At 36.8% G+C, this 20,582-nt stretch overlaps 2 protein-coding genes and 1 non-coding gene across 5 annotated transcripts; 1 reads left to right on the plus strand and 2 right to left on the minus strand.

The window, feature by feature from the left end:
• Nucleotides 1-8,035: 8,035 nt before the first annotated feature.
• Nucleotides 8,036-12,509, minus strand: LOC133881661 (monooxygenase 2-like). Of its 3 annotated transcripts, XM_062320645.1 has the most exons (6): nt 12,373-12,509; nt 12,111-12,257; nt 11,764-11,801; nt 11,062-11,222; nt 9,541-9,769; nt 8,036-8,698 (listed from the first exon to the last, which is right to left on the minus strand). In XM_062320645.1, exons 1-6 carry the CDS (start codon nt 12,450-12,452, stop codon nt 8,160-8,162), a joined length of 1,194 nt encoding a protein of 397 aa, XP_062176629.1. In that variant the 5' UTR covers nt 12,453-12,509; the 3' UTR covers nt 8,036-8,159. The 3 variants fall into 3 exon arrangements, with proteins under 3 accessions (XP_062176629.1, XP_062176630.1, XP_062176631.1); XM_062320646.1 differs by lacking the exon at nt 11,764-11,801; XM_062320647.1 differs by lacking the exon at nt 12,373-12,509 and having other exon boundaries at nt 11,764-11,860; nt 12,111-12,251.
• A 3,832-nt stretch (nt 12,510-16,341) lies between these two features.
• Nucleotides 16,342-17,068, minus strand: LOC133881022 (monooxygenase 3-like). Its single transcript, XM_062319988.1, has 3 exons — nt 17,065-17,068; nt 16,499-16,848; nt 16,342-16,425 (listed from the first exon to the last, which is right to left on the minus strand). Exons 1-3 carry the CDS (start codon nt 17,066-17,068, stop codon nt 16,342-16,344), a joined length of 438 nt encoding a protein of 145 aa, XP_062175972.1.
• Nucleotides 17,069-19,099: 2,031 nt separating this feature from the next.
• LOC133882982 (small nucleolar RNA R71) lies at nt 19,100-19,205 on the plus strand. The gene has a single exon (XR_009902795.1). It is a non-coding gene; the product is annotated as a small nucleolar RNA R71 (small nucleolar RNA).
• Nucleotides 19,206-20,582: the final 1,377 nt, after the last annotated feature.

Here is a 20,582-nt window from a genome sequence, read left to right on the forward strand (position 1 = left end):
GGACACACTCACACACATAATCCCTAAAAACAATATCCCGAACACTCTTTGGAGTCTCTTCCAACCAACATATGTCTACATTATTACTAGAAGCCTCCCTAGCTAATACATGGATTGCGGCATATACATACCCTTTAAATTACTATCTAATTAAACTAAGTATCTAATTGTCAATTTATTTTTTAAATTATTAATTGTGTTAATGTCTTCTCTAAATTATCAAATAATGTCAATATTTTATCAATGACAAAAATACCCTTCATCAAATTTTATATATAAAAAAAATTATTATTAGTGTTTTATTTTTAAATAAAAAAAATTGAAAAACTTTGGTTTTTCAATTTTTTATTTTTATTTTTATATAATTTTCAGTTTGGGCCACCCTTTGGATTTTCATTTTCCTCTTCTTTTTTTTTTTTTTTTTTTTTTTTGAATTTATAATGATATATTTGTCTTATTAAAACTATTTTAGGGTTATTTTTGTTGGTTTTAGGGGAATATTAACATTTTTTGATAGTTTAGGAGAGGACATTGACACGATTAGTAGTTTAGGGGGCACATTGACAACGGAGTGGTAATTTGAGAGAAAGTATGTGTACTTTTCCCTAAATAATTTAATGAAAAACTTTACTTGCTCACTATGCCGATATTAAAATTATATTTTTAAAGTTAACAAATTTGTAATATTGGGTCGTCAAGTTGAAAATATAAATTTTAAAATTATGTGAATTTATGTTATTTCTTGTATCAAATGGTTTGAAAAATATTGCATATTAAAGAGATAGCACATTATACATTCAAAATGACTTTTTTTCACTTTTAAAGTTTAACCTAAGTTTGTAGGGGCAAGAGTCTTAATAAAAGAGGGTTTAGGCTTAAAAATTATTTCAATTTTGAAAAAAGTACACGTACCCTCCTTAAATTACTACCAAATTGTCAATGTGCTCACAAACTACCAATTGTGTCAATGTGACAATGTCCCCCAAAATTACTAATAATGTTAATGTCCTCCCAACAACAAAAATGTCCTTCATAAAATTATAAAAATTCTTAAAATTATATCAAAACAAAACAAAAACCACAAAAAACAAATTATTTTTTAAAAATTAAATATTAAAAAATAAAAACCAAGGGTTTTTCATGTTTTTGGATTTTTTTTAAAGATTTTTTTTATATATAATTTTCAGTTTGGGTCACCTCCTTAGATTTTCATTTTTCTCTTTTTTCAATTTATCAAAAAAACATCGTTTTTTTTTTAAAAAAAAAAAATTGTTTTTTATTTTTTTTGTCAAATTTATAAGGATATATGTGTCTTATTGAAACATTTTGGGGTAATTACATTTTCTCCAATGAACTACCAACTTTTGTCAAAATCCCTTATAAATTACCAACTCGATCAAAATAGAGCACTCAACTACCAACGTTACAGGTTTTCTTCCCTTCCGTCAGTCAGAGCGGTTAAATCTGACGGTCAACGCCTCACGTGACTGTCACATGCCGTTTTACAAGTTTTTCTTTCTCTTTTACCCTCATCTTCGTTTTCAGTTTATGAGGGCATGTTGGAAAAAGGGTGGTAGTTCATGAGTGAAAAACGTAATTACCCCAAAAAATTAGAATCTATGCCAACAATTTTTTTTAATAAGTAAACGCCAACAATTCTTTCTACAATTCAAATCAATTTCTTCTTATTTTTATCTTAAAAAGGTTTAAGTTTACGTAATTAAACTTTTATATTTAAATTGTTCTTTTAAATATATATCTGAGCTATGCACGCTTCACCGAAACTAATTGGTCCAATTCAATAAAAGTTCAAAACACCTTCCCATTTATAGTACAGACAAAAAAGCCTTATGTGTCTAGAAAGTTGTTAGAATTGTACAAAAGTTATACAACAATCATTTCAAGTAAAACATATTCATTTCAAGTAAAGTTGTACAACAATCATTTTATTTTTTTTACTTGAAATGATTGTTGTACAACTTTCCATTTCCCCTGCACATGTAGGAAAACAAATTCAATAGTTGATTATAAAAAAAATAATAATAAATAAAAGAAGAAGAAGAAGAAGAAATTGTTAGAGTTGTACGAAAGTTATACAATAATCATTTTTTTTTTACTTGAAATGGTATTAAGTAGGCTGATATGAACCTGAAAACATGGCTGGTGTGTGGGTCAAAGGGTCAAGTATAGAAAAGACGTAGGCCTAAGATCTGAAATAGGCTGGGAAATATGTTGGTTTGACGACGATGCACTAATGAAGTGAAAACAAGTGGGTCACATACATTTTGACAAGGAGAAAAAGAAACACAGTTTATGATTATCAAAAAATAACCCAGCGTGTGTTGGAGTTGCATACTTATCTCCAACATGCACACCAACCATTTCACACAATGTAGAGAACGGCTTAGAGAAGGAGAACCTATGCTTTAATTTGCCACAACACTGGTTACATTGTGTCATGTTCGTATCAGATTTACGTGTCGTTGCAAAAAGGCTTAGTTGCGTGTTGGGAGCATGTGCGGGGGAAATGGAAAGTTGTGCAATAATCATTTGAAGTAAAAAAATAATAATTGTTGTACAACTTTTGTACAACTCTAACAACTTTCTGGACACATGAGACTTTTTTGTCTGTACCATAAATGGAAAGGTGTTTTGGACTTTTATTGAATTGGACCAATTGGTTTCGGTGAAGGGTGCATGGCTCAAATATATATTTAAAAGAACAATTTAAATATAAAAATTTAATTACGTAAACTTAAAACTTTTAAGATAAAAATAGTAAGAAATTAATTTGAATTGTAGAAAGAATTATTGGCGTTTACTTGCATACACTTCCTGATTTTTCACCTGCTGAGCTTAGGTCTTTCTAGCCAAATTGGATTCGCCTCCTCCTGCAAATCTTCCTGATATAGTCTGGATCTCCACTATAACTTCTTGGTTGTCCGGCTCTTTGCGGCGTTGACTCGTACTACTTTCCCGCTAGCGGTCGTCTCTTCTTTCTTTATTGTCGAGGAAGGCATCTTCTTGTCCCCTATTGTGGTGCCGAGGAGGCTCTCGCGGGTGGTAATCTCAGGGCTGTCTGTCCTAGGCGAAGGCTCTCAGGCTTCGTAGTTTTGAGGATGGTGGTCTCGAGGTTGGTCTTGTGGCTGGTCATTCCCTTATTGATCTCTCTACTCTCCTATGAATCGGATTAGCTTCCCGTCTTTAATGAATTTTCTATAAGCAACCTCAAAGCTATGCACTCCTCGGCATGGTGGCCTGCTACTTCGTGGAAGTCACAGTACTTGTCCTTGTTGTGTGGAGGGTGATTCCTCAATATCTTCGGGGGCTGACGGAAATTCGGATCCTTCTTTATCACCATGAGGACTTTTGCTGCTCTTGTGTTTGAGAGGTGTAAAATTATAGTTTGAGAATTTCTTAACTAGCTTTTACTCCTACTTGCTTGCTTTCTTGAGCTCCTTCTTCTTTTCAAAGGCTACCTCTTGAGGCCTTCTTGAACTAACCATGGCCTTGAGAGTTTCTCCGTGGTTGATGGACTCATCCACCTCATCCATTAGCCCCTACAAAGTGCTCGGTTGCTTTCAGGTCAACTTCTTCATTAATGGTCTCTCTGGTGATATGATAGAGGGCGGCGAAAATCATGTCGTTGGTTGAATCTTCCACAGTCATCTTCTCAAAGTTGAAGCAAACCACGAAGTCTTTAGAGTTTCGCTGCTTCCCTGTTGCAGAGTTAGCAAGTATCCGGAAGGTTTCTTACGCATTCGTGAAGCCATGAACTGCCCTAGGGATTCTCTACTCAGCCCTTCGAATTTGTCGATAGATCATGGGGGTAGCCTTTTGAACCAATCTCGGGCATTCCTTGACAGAGTCAATGGGAAGGCCCGACAAGCAACTTTATCTAGGGTTCCAGGAAGGTTAACATGGACCCTGAAATTCTCCAAATGCTCAACAGGATCCCCGGTCCCGACATAGCTTTGGATTTAAGGGACTTTGAACTTCTCAGGCAAGTGGTATTCAGCCACCCGTTGGGTGAATAGAGTACTGGTACCCATCAAGAGTTTGTCCACCACAGCTTCTTTGCCCTTGTCTTTTCTCTCCATCTCCTGAGCCATGCTGGCGTACTTCCTCTCTAAATCAACAACCTTTTTGTCCAAGTACCTAGGATCTCCTCCTTGATCCCTTTTGAGATTCATCCCGTTTTGATGCACCACCGGGGGCTTGTTTTCTCGGCGGTCCTCTTCTTAGAAACTATCCATGTGATGGATGCAACTGTTTGCCCGGCTGTTATGCTCTTCCTCCCCCTGCCCTTCTCGGTTAATCTCAGAGTGAGATTGTTCAGGGATTCTGAGTAGTAGCTCCGCCTTTTATCGTGTCAAGAAAGTTATTTGAGCTTCCAACGCCGCAATCTTGTTCTGTTCTATGTCGCTTGGGGAAGGGACTTGCAGAGGCGGGTATGGTGTGACAGCTTGCTCTTTCACATCCCACGTTCGCTGCAAAACAGACAACGCCAAAAGAACACGCCGGGGGTTGACCGGCATTCCTCCCTTCGATGCCTAAATCAGTATTTCTGTGTAAAGTATGCGCAAATATAATAATCTCAGCCTCTTTTTCATACCTGAGGTCTCAGCCTATTTATAGGCTGAATGATAAGTACCTTCACTGCCTTAGGGTTTCGTCTCCTTTCTCTCCCTTGACCTAAAAGCGCTATCAAAATCGGATCTTGACCCAAAATTCTCTTCCTTCCAAACCAAGGTTCTTTCCTTAACAATCTCAAAGCAAGATTCACGGCAAGAAATCCAGGATTAACACTAATCTTGAATTTTTAGGGACAGTGCATGATTCTGAAATATCCAAGATCGCATATAACGGATCCCTAGTCTGTTGCGCTGGTCTCGGGACAATATCTTCCCAAGACTCTTGGATATTCGCTCTTGTGGGTTAATATTTGATGGGTCACGGGCCCATATTCACAAGTGAGCCAATGTGGGCTCAGAGGCTCGTAATTCTCGAAGTGGGCTGAGGCCGAGCGGAATTATTCCCAATAGTTACCCCCCAATTCCCTTGTCCAAGCTTAGAGTTCGAATAATGGGAATTATTTCATATCATAGACCGGGCCTCGGTTTCTCTCGAGGCTTCGAATAGTGTATCGTTTCCTCGTACAATGTACCATCATGGTGCCCATGTGTAAAGGCTTTGAATTCTCGCCAGCTGCAACCCTCAAGGTTTCATGTCCATAACGTCACCAGGGACATGCATTCGTTATCTGGTGGTTCAGCCGTAGGTCATGATGAGTCGTCTCCGTACCTCAAACGCGCCCATCTCCGTTATGATGATAATTATTTTTTTGTTATATTATTACTTATTTTAAAAGCTTGTATTAATATAAAGTGTTTTTCTTTGTTAAATTATCTCTTATTTTAAAAGTTTAAGTTAATAAAAAATTGATTGATTAAAATGAGAGAACTTTAACACTCTCACTCATGTGTGAGCTTAAATTCTCTCTCAACAAGTAAAATTTAATATGTTAAATATTAGTGATGAACTTCACTACTACATTAAATCAGCATAATTTTAAAAACTTAGATTAATAAAAAAATATATAAATTTCATTATTTAAATGAATGTCCAAATTAAAACCCACAAACCGCTGCCAATAGAAAAAAATTTAGAGTCCGCTAGTCTTTGAAAGTTGGCTGGACCGACGTAACATATGGTACAAGTAGGGGTGGGCATCGGGGGAATCGGGGACGGTAGGGGGTTTTCCGCCTACCGTCCCGACTTTGTCGGTGAAGTCGGTAATTTCACCGACTTTTTTCCGACTTGGTCTATTTCGACCGTTACCGTCACCGGTTAATCGGTGACGGTAACGGTCGGTAATCGATTAGAGAGTGAGGCTTTACAGTTAGTTTGTTTTGATCAGACCGATGGAAAATAGGCTTCGACTTCGCTGGTTCATGAGGCAGCAGGGACGCAAGGTTATGGTTATGGTGGTGGTGACGGCGACGGCGGTGGCGACGGTTGGCTGGTAGATCGCAGAACTAGAAAAGAACCAGAAAGACAAAAACCATCAAACCATAAACTCAAGATGACAGGTTCTTGCTTGGAAAGAGCAAATGAGAGAGATGCAAATGAGGGAGAGGGCTTTATTTTGTAGAGAGAGACACTCATTACAGATGAGCTTAAGAGAGCTTTTTCTCCTGCAATACAAGGGGACTTGAAGAGAATTTCACACCGAACGGATTTGTTTGAGTTTAAACTATCTCTCTTTGGAGCTTCTAGAAACACTTGCATGTCATTCTAGGTTTTTTCCTTTCAATAAAAAACGTAAAAACAAGTATCTTTTTTGCAAAATATCTTGACCAATAGTAAGAATCCACTGTTTGTCACTACAAAGAGGCAAGGATGAGTTCCCTTGGGAATTGCACACGTATCGATTTTTAACTTAAGCATTGACAGCAAATAGTCAATAATCTATGCAAGCTAATACTTTCTTCAAAACTTGGATCAATAGTCTATGAAAGATGAGAGTAGTTTTTCAAACAAGTGAACGTTGCATTGTAGAGGTGATACGACGTGGCGCATGGCTCGAGACTGGCAACGCACGATCATGTCTTGTGCTGTCACTTGCCATTATACATGTGTTGGAGAAAGTAGCAGATGGTTATCATGTCTTGTGCTGTCACTTGCCATTATACATGTGTTGGAGAAAGTAGCAGATTAACCATTCACCCAAACCAATGTCTCAGAAAGTGTGCATAATTAATAAACTTAAATAAACAAATATATTTGAATAGAAAAAATACGTACATAATAAATAAGGCTTAAAAAAAGAAGTTGTTTACCCTTAAAAATAAGTCACTGCTCGGCAAGAGCGACCGAGAGAGAATGTGTTTCAGTCCTAGAGTTTGACGGTGTTGGCAACATCAAGAGGGTCAGAGAGAATATAGACTTCTTCTATTCTTAGAACGGCAACGGCAAAGATCGATTTGAGCTTTTTATTTGCTGAAGGGTTAACGATGTTTCAGCCTTTCAGGTTAGGTTAGGTTAGGTTCTTGACTTCTTTCAGGAATTATGAATATATAGGATGGACAAAACGGTGTGGTTTTTTGATTCATATTTTTTTTTTTTAAAAAAAAAAATACCAGTCGGTTCGGGTCGGTGCGAAAACCGATTTCAGGGAAATCGTTTCGCCTACCGACCGAACCGACATCGGTAGGCAGATTCTGTACCGCCTACCGGCCGCTGGAAGTCGGTGGCGGTTCGGCGTCGGCGTGGTGACGGCCAATAGGCGGCCGGTGGGCGGCAGGCGGCCGATCTACACAGTCCTAGGTACAAGTTACATCGCGGTCTGCTAATTGCCACATGCATTGCATTTTCTAAAACCCAAATCTTCTTGTCTTAATTTACATCAGCCCAACAACTTTCAATGCAAATGGAATAACTAAAATGGAGTATGAATTTTTAAATGCCGTTCAAATTAATAGGGTTGGCAATTTTTGACACGACCTAAAAACTCGATATAAATTCAACACAAAATTAAAAGATTTGAGTTGAAGCGTCTAACCTGTTTAATTAGATAGGTCGGGTTAAAGTAGACCTATATAGTTTTATACTCATGCTTCGATACGACCCGAACCCGACCGACATGCGACATCATGACAGGCAGATTTTGACATGACCCACAAACCTGACACGAACACAATAAAAATTAGAAGCTTAAGATTGAGGGGTTTGACATGTTTAATTAAATTGGTCGGGTTTGGATTGACTTATATAGTCTTATAAAATTATACTCATGTCTCGACAAAACTCGAACCCAACACGCAAATACGAATTGCTACCTATACAAATTAGAATGAGATAAATCAGTTTTCTGACATAAAATTCTATGTAATATATTATGGGATTCAAGAAAATGTTGGAACTAGTTTATACTTTGAAAATTATTAACAAACGAAAACCTCATATTTTAATTGGTGATTCAAATCGATCATTTCGATCTGTTGACTTAACATTCTCACATATCAAAAAGAAATCTCCAATTAAAATCTTTACCAGGTGAATGCATGCATGTCTTCTACACTTCAATTACATTGCTTTAAAACATATGGGCAACAATCCATCACACCCATTATTATAAACAAAAATTGCTTTTATCTCTACGAAATGCTAAGCTTCCCGCAATCAAAATCAGCCATCTTGAACCGCAACCCAGGTAAGTATGCAGAAACTTTATCCCTTAAGAAGTGCATCACTTTTCCATCACCCTGCTGGATGAAGCCAACCATATAAGCTATACTAATGAGCGCAATGCTTCTCCACCTCCTCTCCTTGGCATACTTGTTCAACCCCATTTCAATCCACTTACATTCCTCTCTTTCACCTTTCTCCCCACCTGGTTCTTTCAATAACGCCTCAGCAAGACACCTTGCCAAGACAACACCGTCTTCCAGGGCAGCACAACCACCTTGGGCGATGTCTGGGGTCATGGGATGGAGTGCATCACCGGCCACACAAACATTGTTTTTGCTTATATTTCCCCAAAGAAGCTCCCATGGATGTCTGTACCTTAATGGGGATAACATAATTCCATCCAGATCAGTGTTTTCAATAATACCCCTTATTTCATCAGGTGCGTTTTCTAGCTTGCTTAACACAAGTCGCTTCATTTCAGTTGGATTATCTTCTATCTCTTTCTCTGCAAGATGTAAATTTTATGAACAACAATAGTGACAATGCCACACATAAATGCTAGAAGTTAACAATATGTATTACAATTGTACTAGACAAATTATTTTATATATTGGAAATTGTATTCAATGATGAACCAGTCTCTTTGAAATGGATCCTACACTAACCATGCATAGCTCCAAAAAACCTTATGGTACATACACCGTTTGTTTGCATAATTATTATAAAACAGTTCAAAAAAACTTGTATTAAATCACCAGCTATCCTAAAAATTTAAATTGATATGAAAGGAGGGAATGTACTTGGATTTTAAATATTCTACATAATAGGTTTTACTTTTACTTGGTGAGGAAGAATTTGAACAAAACCGTGTGTTGAAATATTAATTAAATTAATAAATTTACTCATTATTATAAACCTAAGTCTTTGAAACAAGTGATTATTTAACATTTTACCGCATAAATATTATAAATTTGAACTCTGACTTTTGGCATTATATTTCTCATTTATACAGAAATATATAATAAAAAATACATATATATATATATATATATAATGTAAAAGAGAGAGAGTGGAAGCGGAGAGAGAAATAGAGAACACAAGAATTAGGGGTACATCTTTATTATATTGAACTGTGTAGAATTGTAATACAATGTGTGGTATTTATAGAGGAATTTATTTATGTTAAACAACGAAAGGTAGATCAAATAAGGTAGGAAATTGATGATAGGCCTTAAATAAAAAAAAGAAAAAAAAAAAGAAACTAAATCATAGCTAATCATTGAAATTATTGTAACAAATTACATGCTCCAAATGCATTATTATTAATTATTAAGCAATTAAGCTGACCTTGGCCTGAGGGAGTCCAAGTGAAAAACCAAAAGACGGTTTGATCATTGCAAGGAATAAAACCAGATTGAAAACCTTTCCCAACAAACATCCTGAACTTCGGAGCAAACCCGTGACTTCGCTTGAAATCCACACAGCCCCTGATGGCACATCTCCCTGTAAAAGTCGGATTCTTGAAGCCCAGCCACTTTGCCACCACTGAGTTCACTCCATCACACCCAATCAACACCTTCCATTCACAAAGCGGATACTATATATACTCAAAACATATTGAAGGTTTTAACTATCTTATTTAGACCATTCCAAACAATTATATAATTAAAATACGACCATTTGACTTGTCAATTTAATTTGGTAGTAGTTGACTTAAAATCATACACTATTAATTATTACTCAATTTTGTATGAAAAAATTAGTCAATTTATAAAAAAATTATAGTAAAACCTATAACACCTAAACATTTTTCTCCAAAATAAATATATGCTTTCTTTAATACACCCAACCAACAGACAAATAATGTTCCACTAAGCAATTGTCCCCAAATCTATTTGGGATTTCATAGTCATAGTTCCTTCCACACGTACGCAATGGCCTGTTGCATCTGATCATCCCCATTCCCTTTTTCTGGGTCTACGTAATTGGATTGGTTATACATCCAACAAGGCAGAGCGGCTATAAAGTGAAACGAAGCCAACCACCCTTTCAGCTTCTATTTACACAATATAAATAGAATAGGGTCATTATCACATTCCTATTCAAGTAGGGTCTTGGAATGAGTGGTTTAGATACCACACTTTTGCTTTCTATATACCTAATAATATAAATACAAAAGAAAGGATCTCCACTTATTAGGCCATTCGAATAACATAAAAATTTGGACAGTTTAAAAGAGCCGCCCATAGAACCTATTTGCCAGTGATCAATGGACTCCGCATTACCCTCTCTTAAGCTTCCCAAATTTGTATGTTACTTTGATAGCCTATCAATATAGGAGTCCTAATCCAATATGGACATAGCAAACCAATTTTTTTTTGGCGTCTACTTATAAAATGAAAGTTGAAATAATGGTCATTGCCCAACATCTTATCTATCGATATTTTGTTTGTGTGAAATAGTTGCTCTCAAAATTTGAACTTGCGCTAGTGTTACGAAAGTAGAAGTCAGAATCATATATAGTCCAAGTTAGTGCGTCTTTTAGTTAATACGTAGCACTACCATGTAGTAATGTAGTAGTAGGTCTCTATTGCAGCAGAACTCCATCTCAATAAGGAGTATATCTCCACCAATTTTAATCTCTATTTAAGTGTGATTGAATAATGAAAATTATGTAGAAAATTAAACCTTGTTTTTGTCAAAAGATTTAGGCTCCTTCTACAAACTTAAACGTCTAAGTTCCATCAGAACCTAACAATCTATCCCATTACGTCATGTACGTTTTTCCGAGACATTACCTTTGTACATGCAGTAGCCTCAGTAAGATAAAAACAAAATAACTGACAATAAACCGCAGGGTGATTTTACCTTGGTTTTGAGAATGGTTCCATCTGCAAGATGCACAAGCTTATAGAAGCCTGATTCCTCTACAGAAACCACCTTGGAAGAGAACCTAATGGTGCCACTTGGGAGTTCGTTTGAAAGGGCTTCCAACAACAACTTCCTTTGAAGACAACGAACTTCGTGGCCTGCAGACAGCAATTATCCGGACTATCTTGAACATCTCAATTATGATTATAACATCAACACAAAAGTGTCATCATCTATGTAAGCTTTGGACACCTATATAAGCTTACAATAGCTGCATATTCATACCCAAAACAAATGATTATGAGGAAACACAAAGCTAAGCAATACTTTTATTAGCAGTCAGCAACTTCTGAGTCTTGCAATGATCAAACTTTGGATCGATACAGGAAAAAAGCATACTTATATGACGACTTCTTTAGCAGAAAACAGTTTCATTATGACAATAATCCTAAGAAAGGGTCAGGAAAAGAGTACAATGGAATTTTTGTTTTTTTAATTTTTGTTATTCAAATAAAGGTTGAGAGGGATGACTGGGATAAGGTCCTATTCTGTGTTTTGCACGAAGTCACATCTCTTGTGCTTGACATTTCAAAATCTTTACCAGTACTGCAGTAAACAATGGCCTTACTATGTATCCAAGAAATTGACAGTTCAAAATCTTTAGAGGCACTATTGGTAGTGCCGTAACTCGCTGTTTACCTTTGGCTCCAGATGAAATTGTAGAGGTAGCCGCACTACTGCACATAAATTTCTGCTGTTAGTTGCTTGGTGTGCTTGTTCTAATTATGTACTTGTGCTGGAAGGTCAGTTTCTATTGGATCAGAATCAGATGATAATGACCAAAATTCATACAGTGAACAAACAGCAAACGACCAACAGATAATATCAAGATGGAGTTGGACTCAAGATTAAATTGTGAGTGAGTATTTTATTCTAGCCAAATACATCAGCTTCACATCCTGATGGTGGAGTCAAGCCAGCAAACACCATGTTCTATATAAAAGCTAGATATGCTTAATAATGAAGAGAGGATGGGTCCTAGTTACCCATAAAGCCGTTGATGATTTGCTCGGAGGGAGTCGCCAAGTCCAACAGCATCCAAGGCCTTCCAAGCATTTGTCCATGTCGTGAAGGCAAATCCTGTGATCCTCAAACTATCCGAGGATTCCAGTACTAAGCTTCGAATGCCCAGCCTACAACATATATATATTTGTGTTCTTTACAATCTTAAATAGTAATTCTAAACCTTCATATATAGACATATAATTAATACATACGCATGACAGCAGATCGAGAGAGGAAGGGTACCTGTGAAGTCCCAAGGATGTTGTAAGGCCAGCAATTCCAGCTCCCACAATCACGATGTCTTCATGCACTGCTTCCATCATATTTTTGCTCTGTTTTTTTTTCTTCTTTCAAAGTAGCATTTTTCAATAAGAGTATGATGACCTTTAAAAAAATGAGAAATAATTTAGGGAAAACTTCAAGTTACCCCTACGAAGTTGTCACCGATTTGTAATTCTAACACCAATGTTTCAATTTTGTTAATTGCACCCCATTAAGTTTTCAGAAATTTTCAATTTAGGGAATCCGTCCAAATCAACCGTCTAACTTAACGAAATTCTCCTCACGTGTTGTGCAGATGCGTTTTTTGTCCCAAAAAAGACGTAAATGCCCTCGTCTACATTGAAACACCAACCATCAACCATAAAAAAGACGCAAATGCCCTCGTCTTCTACCTTTCTTCACGCTGAGCGTATTCCTAGAATCCCGTCTCCTAGCCATGATGAACCACACCACCTTGATCTTGCTTCATTTCGCTCTCCGTCTTTGCCAACTTTTTTTTCGATCAACTGGGCATCAATAGCCAGGCCGGCGTTCGAGGCTGCCTTCTGCACCAACCTCGGTGACATGAGGGCATTTCCGGACACTCGAAGGTTCCTAGATGACAATAACGTTGTTGTAGGTGTCGACGATCCAGTCATTGTTGGAGAGGCCGAAGGTGATGGCGCTGGAGTTGAGCGTGTGGGTGAGGCTGAGGCTGAGGCAGCTGCCAGTGATGGAGACGGAGGAGCTGAGATAAATCTGGACAGCGTTGTAGAGCTTGTTGGTGTTGACACCGTCGATCTCGGTGATGTCGAAGTAGCAGTAGGAGGAGAACCAGTTGGAGATACGGTTTAAGAGCTTGAAAGCTGCGAACTGAAGCTTGCTGAGGGGAGAGTCTTGCTGAGAAGCCGTGAAAGACAGTGTTGTACACGTGGAGCAGCCGGTGATCATGATGGTTGTCTTGTGTTTGGCAATGTTTGTAGAACTGAGGGTTGTAAGGGTAGACGTGTACCAGGCTTTGATGTTGGACCACTGCCACGCCTTTGTTGCCGCCAGATTTGCCGGCCATCACCGTCGTCAGTTGGAGGTGCGGGGTTTCGTCAGTGCGAGTGGATAGGGCTTCCAGCAAAGTCGGCCATTGTACGTGTACAATACGTGTTGCTGAAATCAACTATATGTAGTTTCGGCTCGCCTTCAAATGCTTCCATGATTGCAACATTACAAGCTACGTGTCCAAACGTAGTCCATGGGCTGACCTCTTGGAACTTCAACATCGTTTTTCTTGTTGATTTGAAGGAGCAGGTTTTAGAGTCTGTCATGCAGCTGAACAAGGCCCGAAGGAAGTAGGCGGTGAGCTTCTGGTCAATGTTGTCGTAAGCCGAGCTGAGCTCGTTGAGGAAGTAGGCGGGGACATGCTTTTTACATGTACTGTATATATACAATATATCCTAGAGGAATTCAAGAAGTCACAAAACGCCCTATATATATTTTTGCTGAAGAAATGATGTTGCACCGCCAGCCACACAGTTTTTGCTTATGTTTTTTAGTTATTTATCTTCCACGAAGAAGACGAAGACTTTTTTTTTTTTTTTTTTTTTTTTTTTTTTTTTTTTTTTTTTTTTTTTAAAGAAACGATGCCGTTTTAAATGAGGGCATTTTTTTGTAAGTTTTGAACCAAAAAAATCATGTGCCGTGCACGTGGTCTCCATTCTGTCACTTCAGACGGCAAAAATTGACGGATTCCCTAAATTGAAATTTTTTGAAACTTAATAGGGTGCGCAATTAAGAAAATTGAAACATTGGTGTTAGAATTGCAAATCGATGACAACTTCATGAGGATAAATTGAAGTTTTTCCAATAATTTATTTATTTATTTATTTTTCCAATGCTTCTTTCATCTAATTTTTTAAAATTACTATCGAATCGGTATGGTTTACGTGCAGAATTCACACGAGCTTTACCAATAATTTTAAAAAGTAAAAACAAAGAAAAACATGCATGTCTATCAAAAAATGGGAGGAATTCAAGTGACAACAATCACATCTGGATGACGGCAGCCCATGCGTAACTTTGACGTGTGTGTGTTAGACTATAGTTTTAAATCTTGATGACGGCAGCCCATGCGTTACGTTGATGTGTGTGTGTTAGACTATAGTTTTAAAGTGCATGAGATTTCCTTTTTCCTCGGTTTGCTTGTCACGGTGGTCGGTAATTAAAAAAAATATTTATATATACATACTCCTTAAATTAGTAACTAATTGTAAATATGCTCTCTAAATTATTAATTGTGTTAATGTTTTCTTAAACTTTCAAATCATGATGTCAATGTCCCCCAATGATAAAAATACTTTTCATAAAGTTATAAAAATCTTAAAATTTTATAAAAAAACAAAAAATTATTATTATTTAAAAAAAAAAATACAAAGTTTTTCAATTTTATTTTTTTTATTTTTTATATAATTTTCAGTTTGGGCTACATGGCCTACACCCTTGGATTTTTATTTTCCTCTCTTTTTTTTTTCTTTTTTTTTTTTTTTCATTTTTTAAAATTGTTTTTTTTTTTTTTCAATCTTTCAAAATGGTTTTCGTTTTGTTTTCATATTTTTTTTTTAATTTATAAGGATATATTTGTATTATTGAAACTTTTTTAGAGTTATTTTTGTCTTTCTGTTAGCTTTAGGGGAACATTTAATTGACATTTTTTGATAGTTTAGGGTGGACATTGACACAATTGATAGTTTGGTGGCACATTGACAATTGAGTGGTAGTTTGACGAGTATTTATATTTTTCTCTTCAATTTTTTTTTTCTTTTAAAAAAACATTTTGTTGGGGCTGCCCGCTCCTGCCTATCTCCGCCATTGAGATTATAGGATAAAATGGTAATTTCCAACATATTTGAAAATACAAAAAAAAAAAAATAAAGACATAATTTCTAACATTAGTCTATATATATATAGAAAGTAACGTTATACGTACATACCAAACCTCCTTCACATCTCATATATATCTCCTAAGATTAACATGACAAGTAAGCTCTACAATAGAGGTCTACTTTGAGTAATGTTACATATCATCCTTTTGTCCTCCCAAAATTGATGTGGCTCTTAAAATTACTATTTGATCAAAATAAAATAATGATTTATCATAAATTCTTTAAGAGCCACATCAATTTTAGGAGGACAAAATGAGGATAAAGAGATGATATGTAGCATTACTCGTCTACTTTGGCTGCCAAAAGTCCACAATAGAGGTCTCGTTTGGCTGCCAAAATTCTTTCAACGACGTGACTTTTACGCATCACAAACTATTTGTCGCCTTTACTTGCATATGCTAAAACCCACGGGGATATATTTGTTGAACAATTTAAATGTATAATTTTTACACAATTTAAGATATATTAGTGCATGGGACTTATGTATATTGAGTCCCACTATGCATAGATTTTACTAATGTGTTTTAAGTTGTGTAAGAATTATACATTTGGGTTGTGCAAAAAATTATTTTTCAAAACTCAAATATTCCTGTCTTTATTTACATTGGTCACACGAAGAACAAAGAAGGTCCATAACTTTTAATACAAATCGTGTAAGTAACGGGTATTTTGCAGGGATAGATCTTAGAAATTTAATGGTATATATATTTTCATTGTATATTATTTATTATTTAGAATTTATATGAGTTAAAATTTAAATGACGTGATGATGATGATGATCGATCATTTATATCTTTTGAGTTAATTAACGCATTCTCACGGATCAAAAAGAAATCTCCAATTAAAATCGATCTCTAGCATGCGAATGTCTTCAACTATTGAATAATTACATTGCTTTAAAACATATGGGCAACAAATTGCTTCAACACTCATTATTCACACCCATTATTGTAAACACAAATTATTTTATTGTTAGGAAATTAATTAATGCTAATTATTAAGCTTCCAGCAATCAAAATCAGCCCTCCTCAAGAGCTAGCACCCCAGCCAGGTATGCAGCAAATAATTTATCCCTTAACAAGTACATCACTTTCCCATCAACCTGCTGAAAGAAACCAACCATATAAGCTGTAGTTATGAGCTCAACGCTTCTCCATCTCCTCTCTTTGGCATACTTGTTCAATCCTCTTATATTCCTCCTTTTCAGCTTTCTCCCGGCCACTTGGTTGTTTCAACAATGCCTCAGCAAGACACCTGGCCAAGACAACACCGTCTTCCAAGGCAGCGCAACCACCTTGGCCGATGTCCGGGGTCATGGGGGGGAGTGCATCACTGGCCACACAGATATTGCCTTTGCTGATATTTCCCCAAAGAAGCTCCCATGGATGCCTGTACCTTAATGGGGAAGATGTAATTCCATCCAGATCAGTGTTTTCAATAATAGCCCTTACTTCATCAGGAATTTTTCCTAGCTTGCTTAGCACAAGTCGCTTCATTTCAGCTGGATTATCTTCTATCTCTTTCTCTGCAAGATATAGATCGAGATGAATAACATGCAATTACAACGACAAATGCCACACACACACGCATATATTATGCACTAGCTACAATTAATTGCATTGGACAAATTATTATATGGGAGATTGTAACCAATTATCTTCTTGAAATGGATCCTACAGAGGGTATGGACAAATTAAATTTTAGTAAACAGTTCCCAAAAGACATGCTCCAAAGGCCATACCCATTGTCATTTTTTTACTTTATGCCTTTGTGTTAAAGAAAAGTGTTGCATCTTATTATGAGTGTATCAGATGAGGGTGGTTAGACGCTAGTAAGATAAGGTTTGACTTTTGACTAATCTACCATGAATTTTTTCTCTCCCTAAGAAAATTCAGTTGTTTTTAAACCTTATCAGTGAACATCTTACCTTACTGAGAAAGCTTTTACACACACATGTATAACATGAGTTGAGTACACTGTTTAAAGTTTCTACCTGCAGAGAAATTTATGCTCTTTAAAAACTTGACTCTCATTTATATGTTTGCATATTCTTGATTTGTTATTTGACTAATGTTTCAGTTTTAGATACATGCGTGTGCTGCTTTACTTATGAAATTCTAACATTGTTTTCTTTCTGTCTTTTCAGCAAGTTGTTCTTTTGGGCTTTTTACAGTTTTCTATTTTCCTGTGTTTGGACTTTGGGCCTGTATAACTGTGATTTTTCAATACTCTGTTTACCCTTTGTTATTTTGAGATAAAAAGGTGGAGTATGTTTATTTTTTGGACCGAGATTGTATTTTTAAACCGGTCAAGTGTTTTTTGTCCTAGAATGGCCAAATAGGGAGTTTGTTAGTTTATTGGCTACATTCTGTTGACAAAAACACTATATTGTAGGTTGTTGCTTTAACAAGGATGCCGTATTATTTCAGAGTCTTCGAATATTCAGAGTTTATTTCTTTAATATGGAAAGGGGACAAGTTTCAGTATCACAAGTATTAAGAAGGCAATTTTAGAGTTCCAGGAAGATTCTGCGCAGTTTATAACTCAGCAAAAGTCGGATCCCTTGTTTCCGTCCGGACGGACCAGAGACACGTTCGGACGCCCATTTGTGTTTGAGAAGATTCTAAACAGCTCAACATTTCAGCATGTATCCGTCCGGACGGCAGGGCAATATCTTCCATACACTATTCAATGTTCGAGAAGAATCCTGAATCCTTTGCAGACACAGATTGAGAAAACAGCTAACAACCGTCCAGATGCTAGGGCAACATCGTCCGGATGCAGCTTTAATAAGGAAACGCGTGAAGCGCGTTATGGAAGTCGGTTCCAACTTTCTGTCCGGACGCCCTTTGACTACGTCCGGACGCGGCCTAGGGAAATCCGAATCAGTGTTGAATTAGGTTTTCAAAAGCCTATAAATAGAGAGCTCTAGACTTGTATTATTTATAGAATTCGATGTTGAATTCCTTTAAGCTTAGAGAGACTGTTTAGGTAGAAACTGTGAAGATCTACTAGCTCTCTAAGAGGTGTCCGTTATGATTTGATTGTATGAAGTTTAGCTTAGAGAGGAGCCCTAAGCTAAAGGATTCCATTGAAGACCCCTTCAGATAGGAGACCTGGTTGGGAAGCGTTCACGTTGGGTTACGTGTAATTCGGTATGGAATTCCTTTAAGCTTAGAGAGACTGTTTAGGTAGAAACTGTGAAGATCTACTAGCTCTCTAAGAGTTGTCCGTTGTGATTTGATTGTATGAAGTTTAGCTTAGAAAGGAGCCCTAAGCTAAATGATTCCATTGAAGAACCCTTCAGATAGAAGACCTGGTTGGGAAGCGTTCACGTTGGGTTACGTGTTCTAATGCAAGGTACGATCGCTGCATCAGGAGTATGTGAGTGTTACTGCTTTGTGACAAGCTTTGTTTTCTAAATAGTGTGTGATGGATCGGAACAAAATGAACATGCATCATGTGGTGTGTGTATATGAGATGCAGTCGCAGGAACAAAACCAGATGCAAGTAATTGATCTAACTTTCTAGATAAGGCATCCACTTTGGTATTCAAGTCCAAAGGTTGGGAAACCTCATAAAGAGTTTGGCTCTTAGTGTTTGTCCTACGACCGGATGATGAATGGTGTAAAGAATTTTCAGACAAGTTTTCAAAAAGTGTCCATGCAGCATCCTCACTCTTTAACATAAACGTACCCCCACATGAGGCATCTACCATCTGTCTATGTGGCTCCGTCAAACCATCATAGAAGCATTGTACTAACTGCCACTTGGGAACAGCATGATGTGGACACTTTCGTAAAAGGTCCTTCATCCTCTCCCAAGTTTCATGAAAAGGTTCTCCCTCTATTTGCGAAAAACCAATGATGGCCTTTCGTATTTGGTTGGTCTTTCCTATGGTAAAGTACTTCTTAAGGAACTCGTGTTGCATCTGAGCCCAAGAAGTAATGGAATTAGTCTCTAAGGAAGTCAACCAATACTTAGCTTTTTCTTTTAAGGAGAACGGAAATAAACGCATCCTTAAAGCATCCTCTGTAAAATTCTGCAACTTTATGGTGGAGCAGATTTCTATGAATTCATCTAAATGCTTATAAGGATCCTCAGTACTAAGTCCGTAAAATAAAGGGAGCATTTGAATAAATCCGGACTTAATTTCAAAATGAGCTGCCGTAATGTCCGGCAACTGAAGGCTTGAAGTAAATGTGTATGTTGAGGGAACATAGTGGTCCCTTAACAACACAGGCCTTGGTTGTTCAGCCATTGGTGAGTTAGAATGGGCTCTTAGACGTGAGTTCCGTTTGGATCTACTTCGTCTAGAAATCCGCTCTAAGTTTGGGTCGCATGGAAAAATAGGCAATGACAATGAACGACGACCAAACATACACCAATGTAATATAATTTATATATACAATGTACAGAAAAGAAATAAAAAAGAAAAAGGAAGAAAAACTAACCGATTCCGCAGTGCAGTGGCAGCTGAAGTGCTACTGCCAGAAAATGTCGATCGATCGAATATTTGGTCGATCGATCGAGATTTCGATCGATCACTTTTTATGTCGATCGATCGATTCTCTGCAGGAAAGAAAAATATAAGAAAAATACAGAAAATAAAATATAAAACAAAATTAAAGTCTAAATATGCACAGAACAATAAGAAATTAATTGAAGGTTCGGTCCAGAGACAGCAGAAAAGCAGTGCTGCTCAAAACAGAAGTCGATCGATCCAATTATATGTCGATCGATCGAAAAGTCGATCGATCGAAATTACAGGTCCAGAAAGTCGATCGAGCGATTTTAATGCAGAAACAGAATTCTGCAGAAAACAGACAGAACCGAATTAAAACACCAAAAACACTAAAAACAGTTTTATACAGAACCAAAAACAGCTTATGGACAAAATTTACAATATGTACTAAATCAAACTAAATACAATCCTAAATATCCCATAAACAACCGTTAATTCCCCGGCAACGGCGCCAAAAATTTGCATTTATTAGACCTAGTTCGTATTGTATATATAACGTTTTGTTATGTTTTAGTGTTTTCTCTTATTTTCAGGTCTTAGTTGAAATCTAATTCAAAATACTTGAATTAGACCTGAAAATACATCAAGGGTATTTTGGTCATTTCCAGAGCTCGAAACTGATCCTGAGAAAATGGAAAATTGTCCAAGGCATTTCGATCGATCGATTATTTATACAGCAATAATTCGATCGATCGACTTCTCGATCGATCGACTTAATTTCGATCGATCGAAAT

Source organism: Alnus glutinosa, chromosome 11, assembly GCF_958979055.1.
Source record: "Alnus glutinosa chromosome 11, dhAlnGlut1.1, whole genome shotgun sequence".
Classification (NCBI taxonomy): domain Eukaryota; kingdom Viridiplantae; phylum Streptophyta; class Magnoliopsida; order Fagales; family Betulaceae; genus Alnus; species Alnus glutinosa.

Coding starts and splice junctions, on each gene's coding strand:
- LOC133881661 (XM_062320645.1), bottom strand. CDS start 12,452: ATGATGGAAGCAGTGCATGAAGACATCGTGATTGTGGGAGCTGGAATT. Junction 11,802..12,110: donor AATCATCAACGGCTTTATGG/GTAACTAGGACC, acceptor ATTTATGTGCAG/TAGTGCGGCTACCTCTACAA. Junction 8,699..9,540: donor TTGGACTCCCTCAGGCCAAG/GTCAGCTTAATT, acceptor TACATCTTGCAG/AGAAAGAGATAGAAGATAAT.
- LOC133881022 (XM_062319988.1), bottom strand. Junction 16,426..16,498: donor AATATAAGAGGATTGAACAA/GTATGCCAAAGA, acceptor TTCTTTCAGCAG/GTTGATGGGAAAGTGATGTA.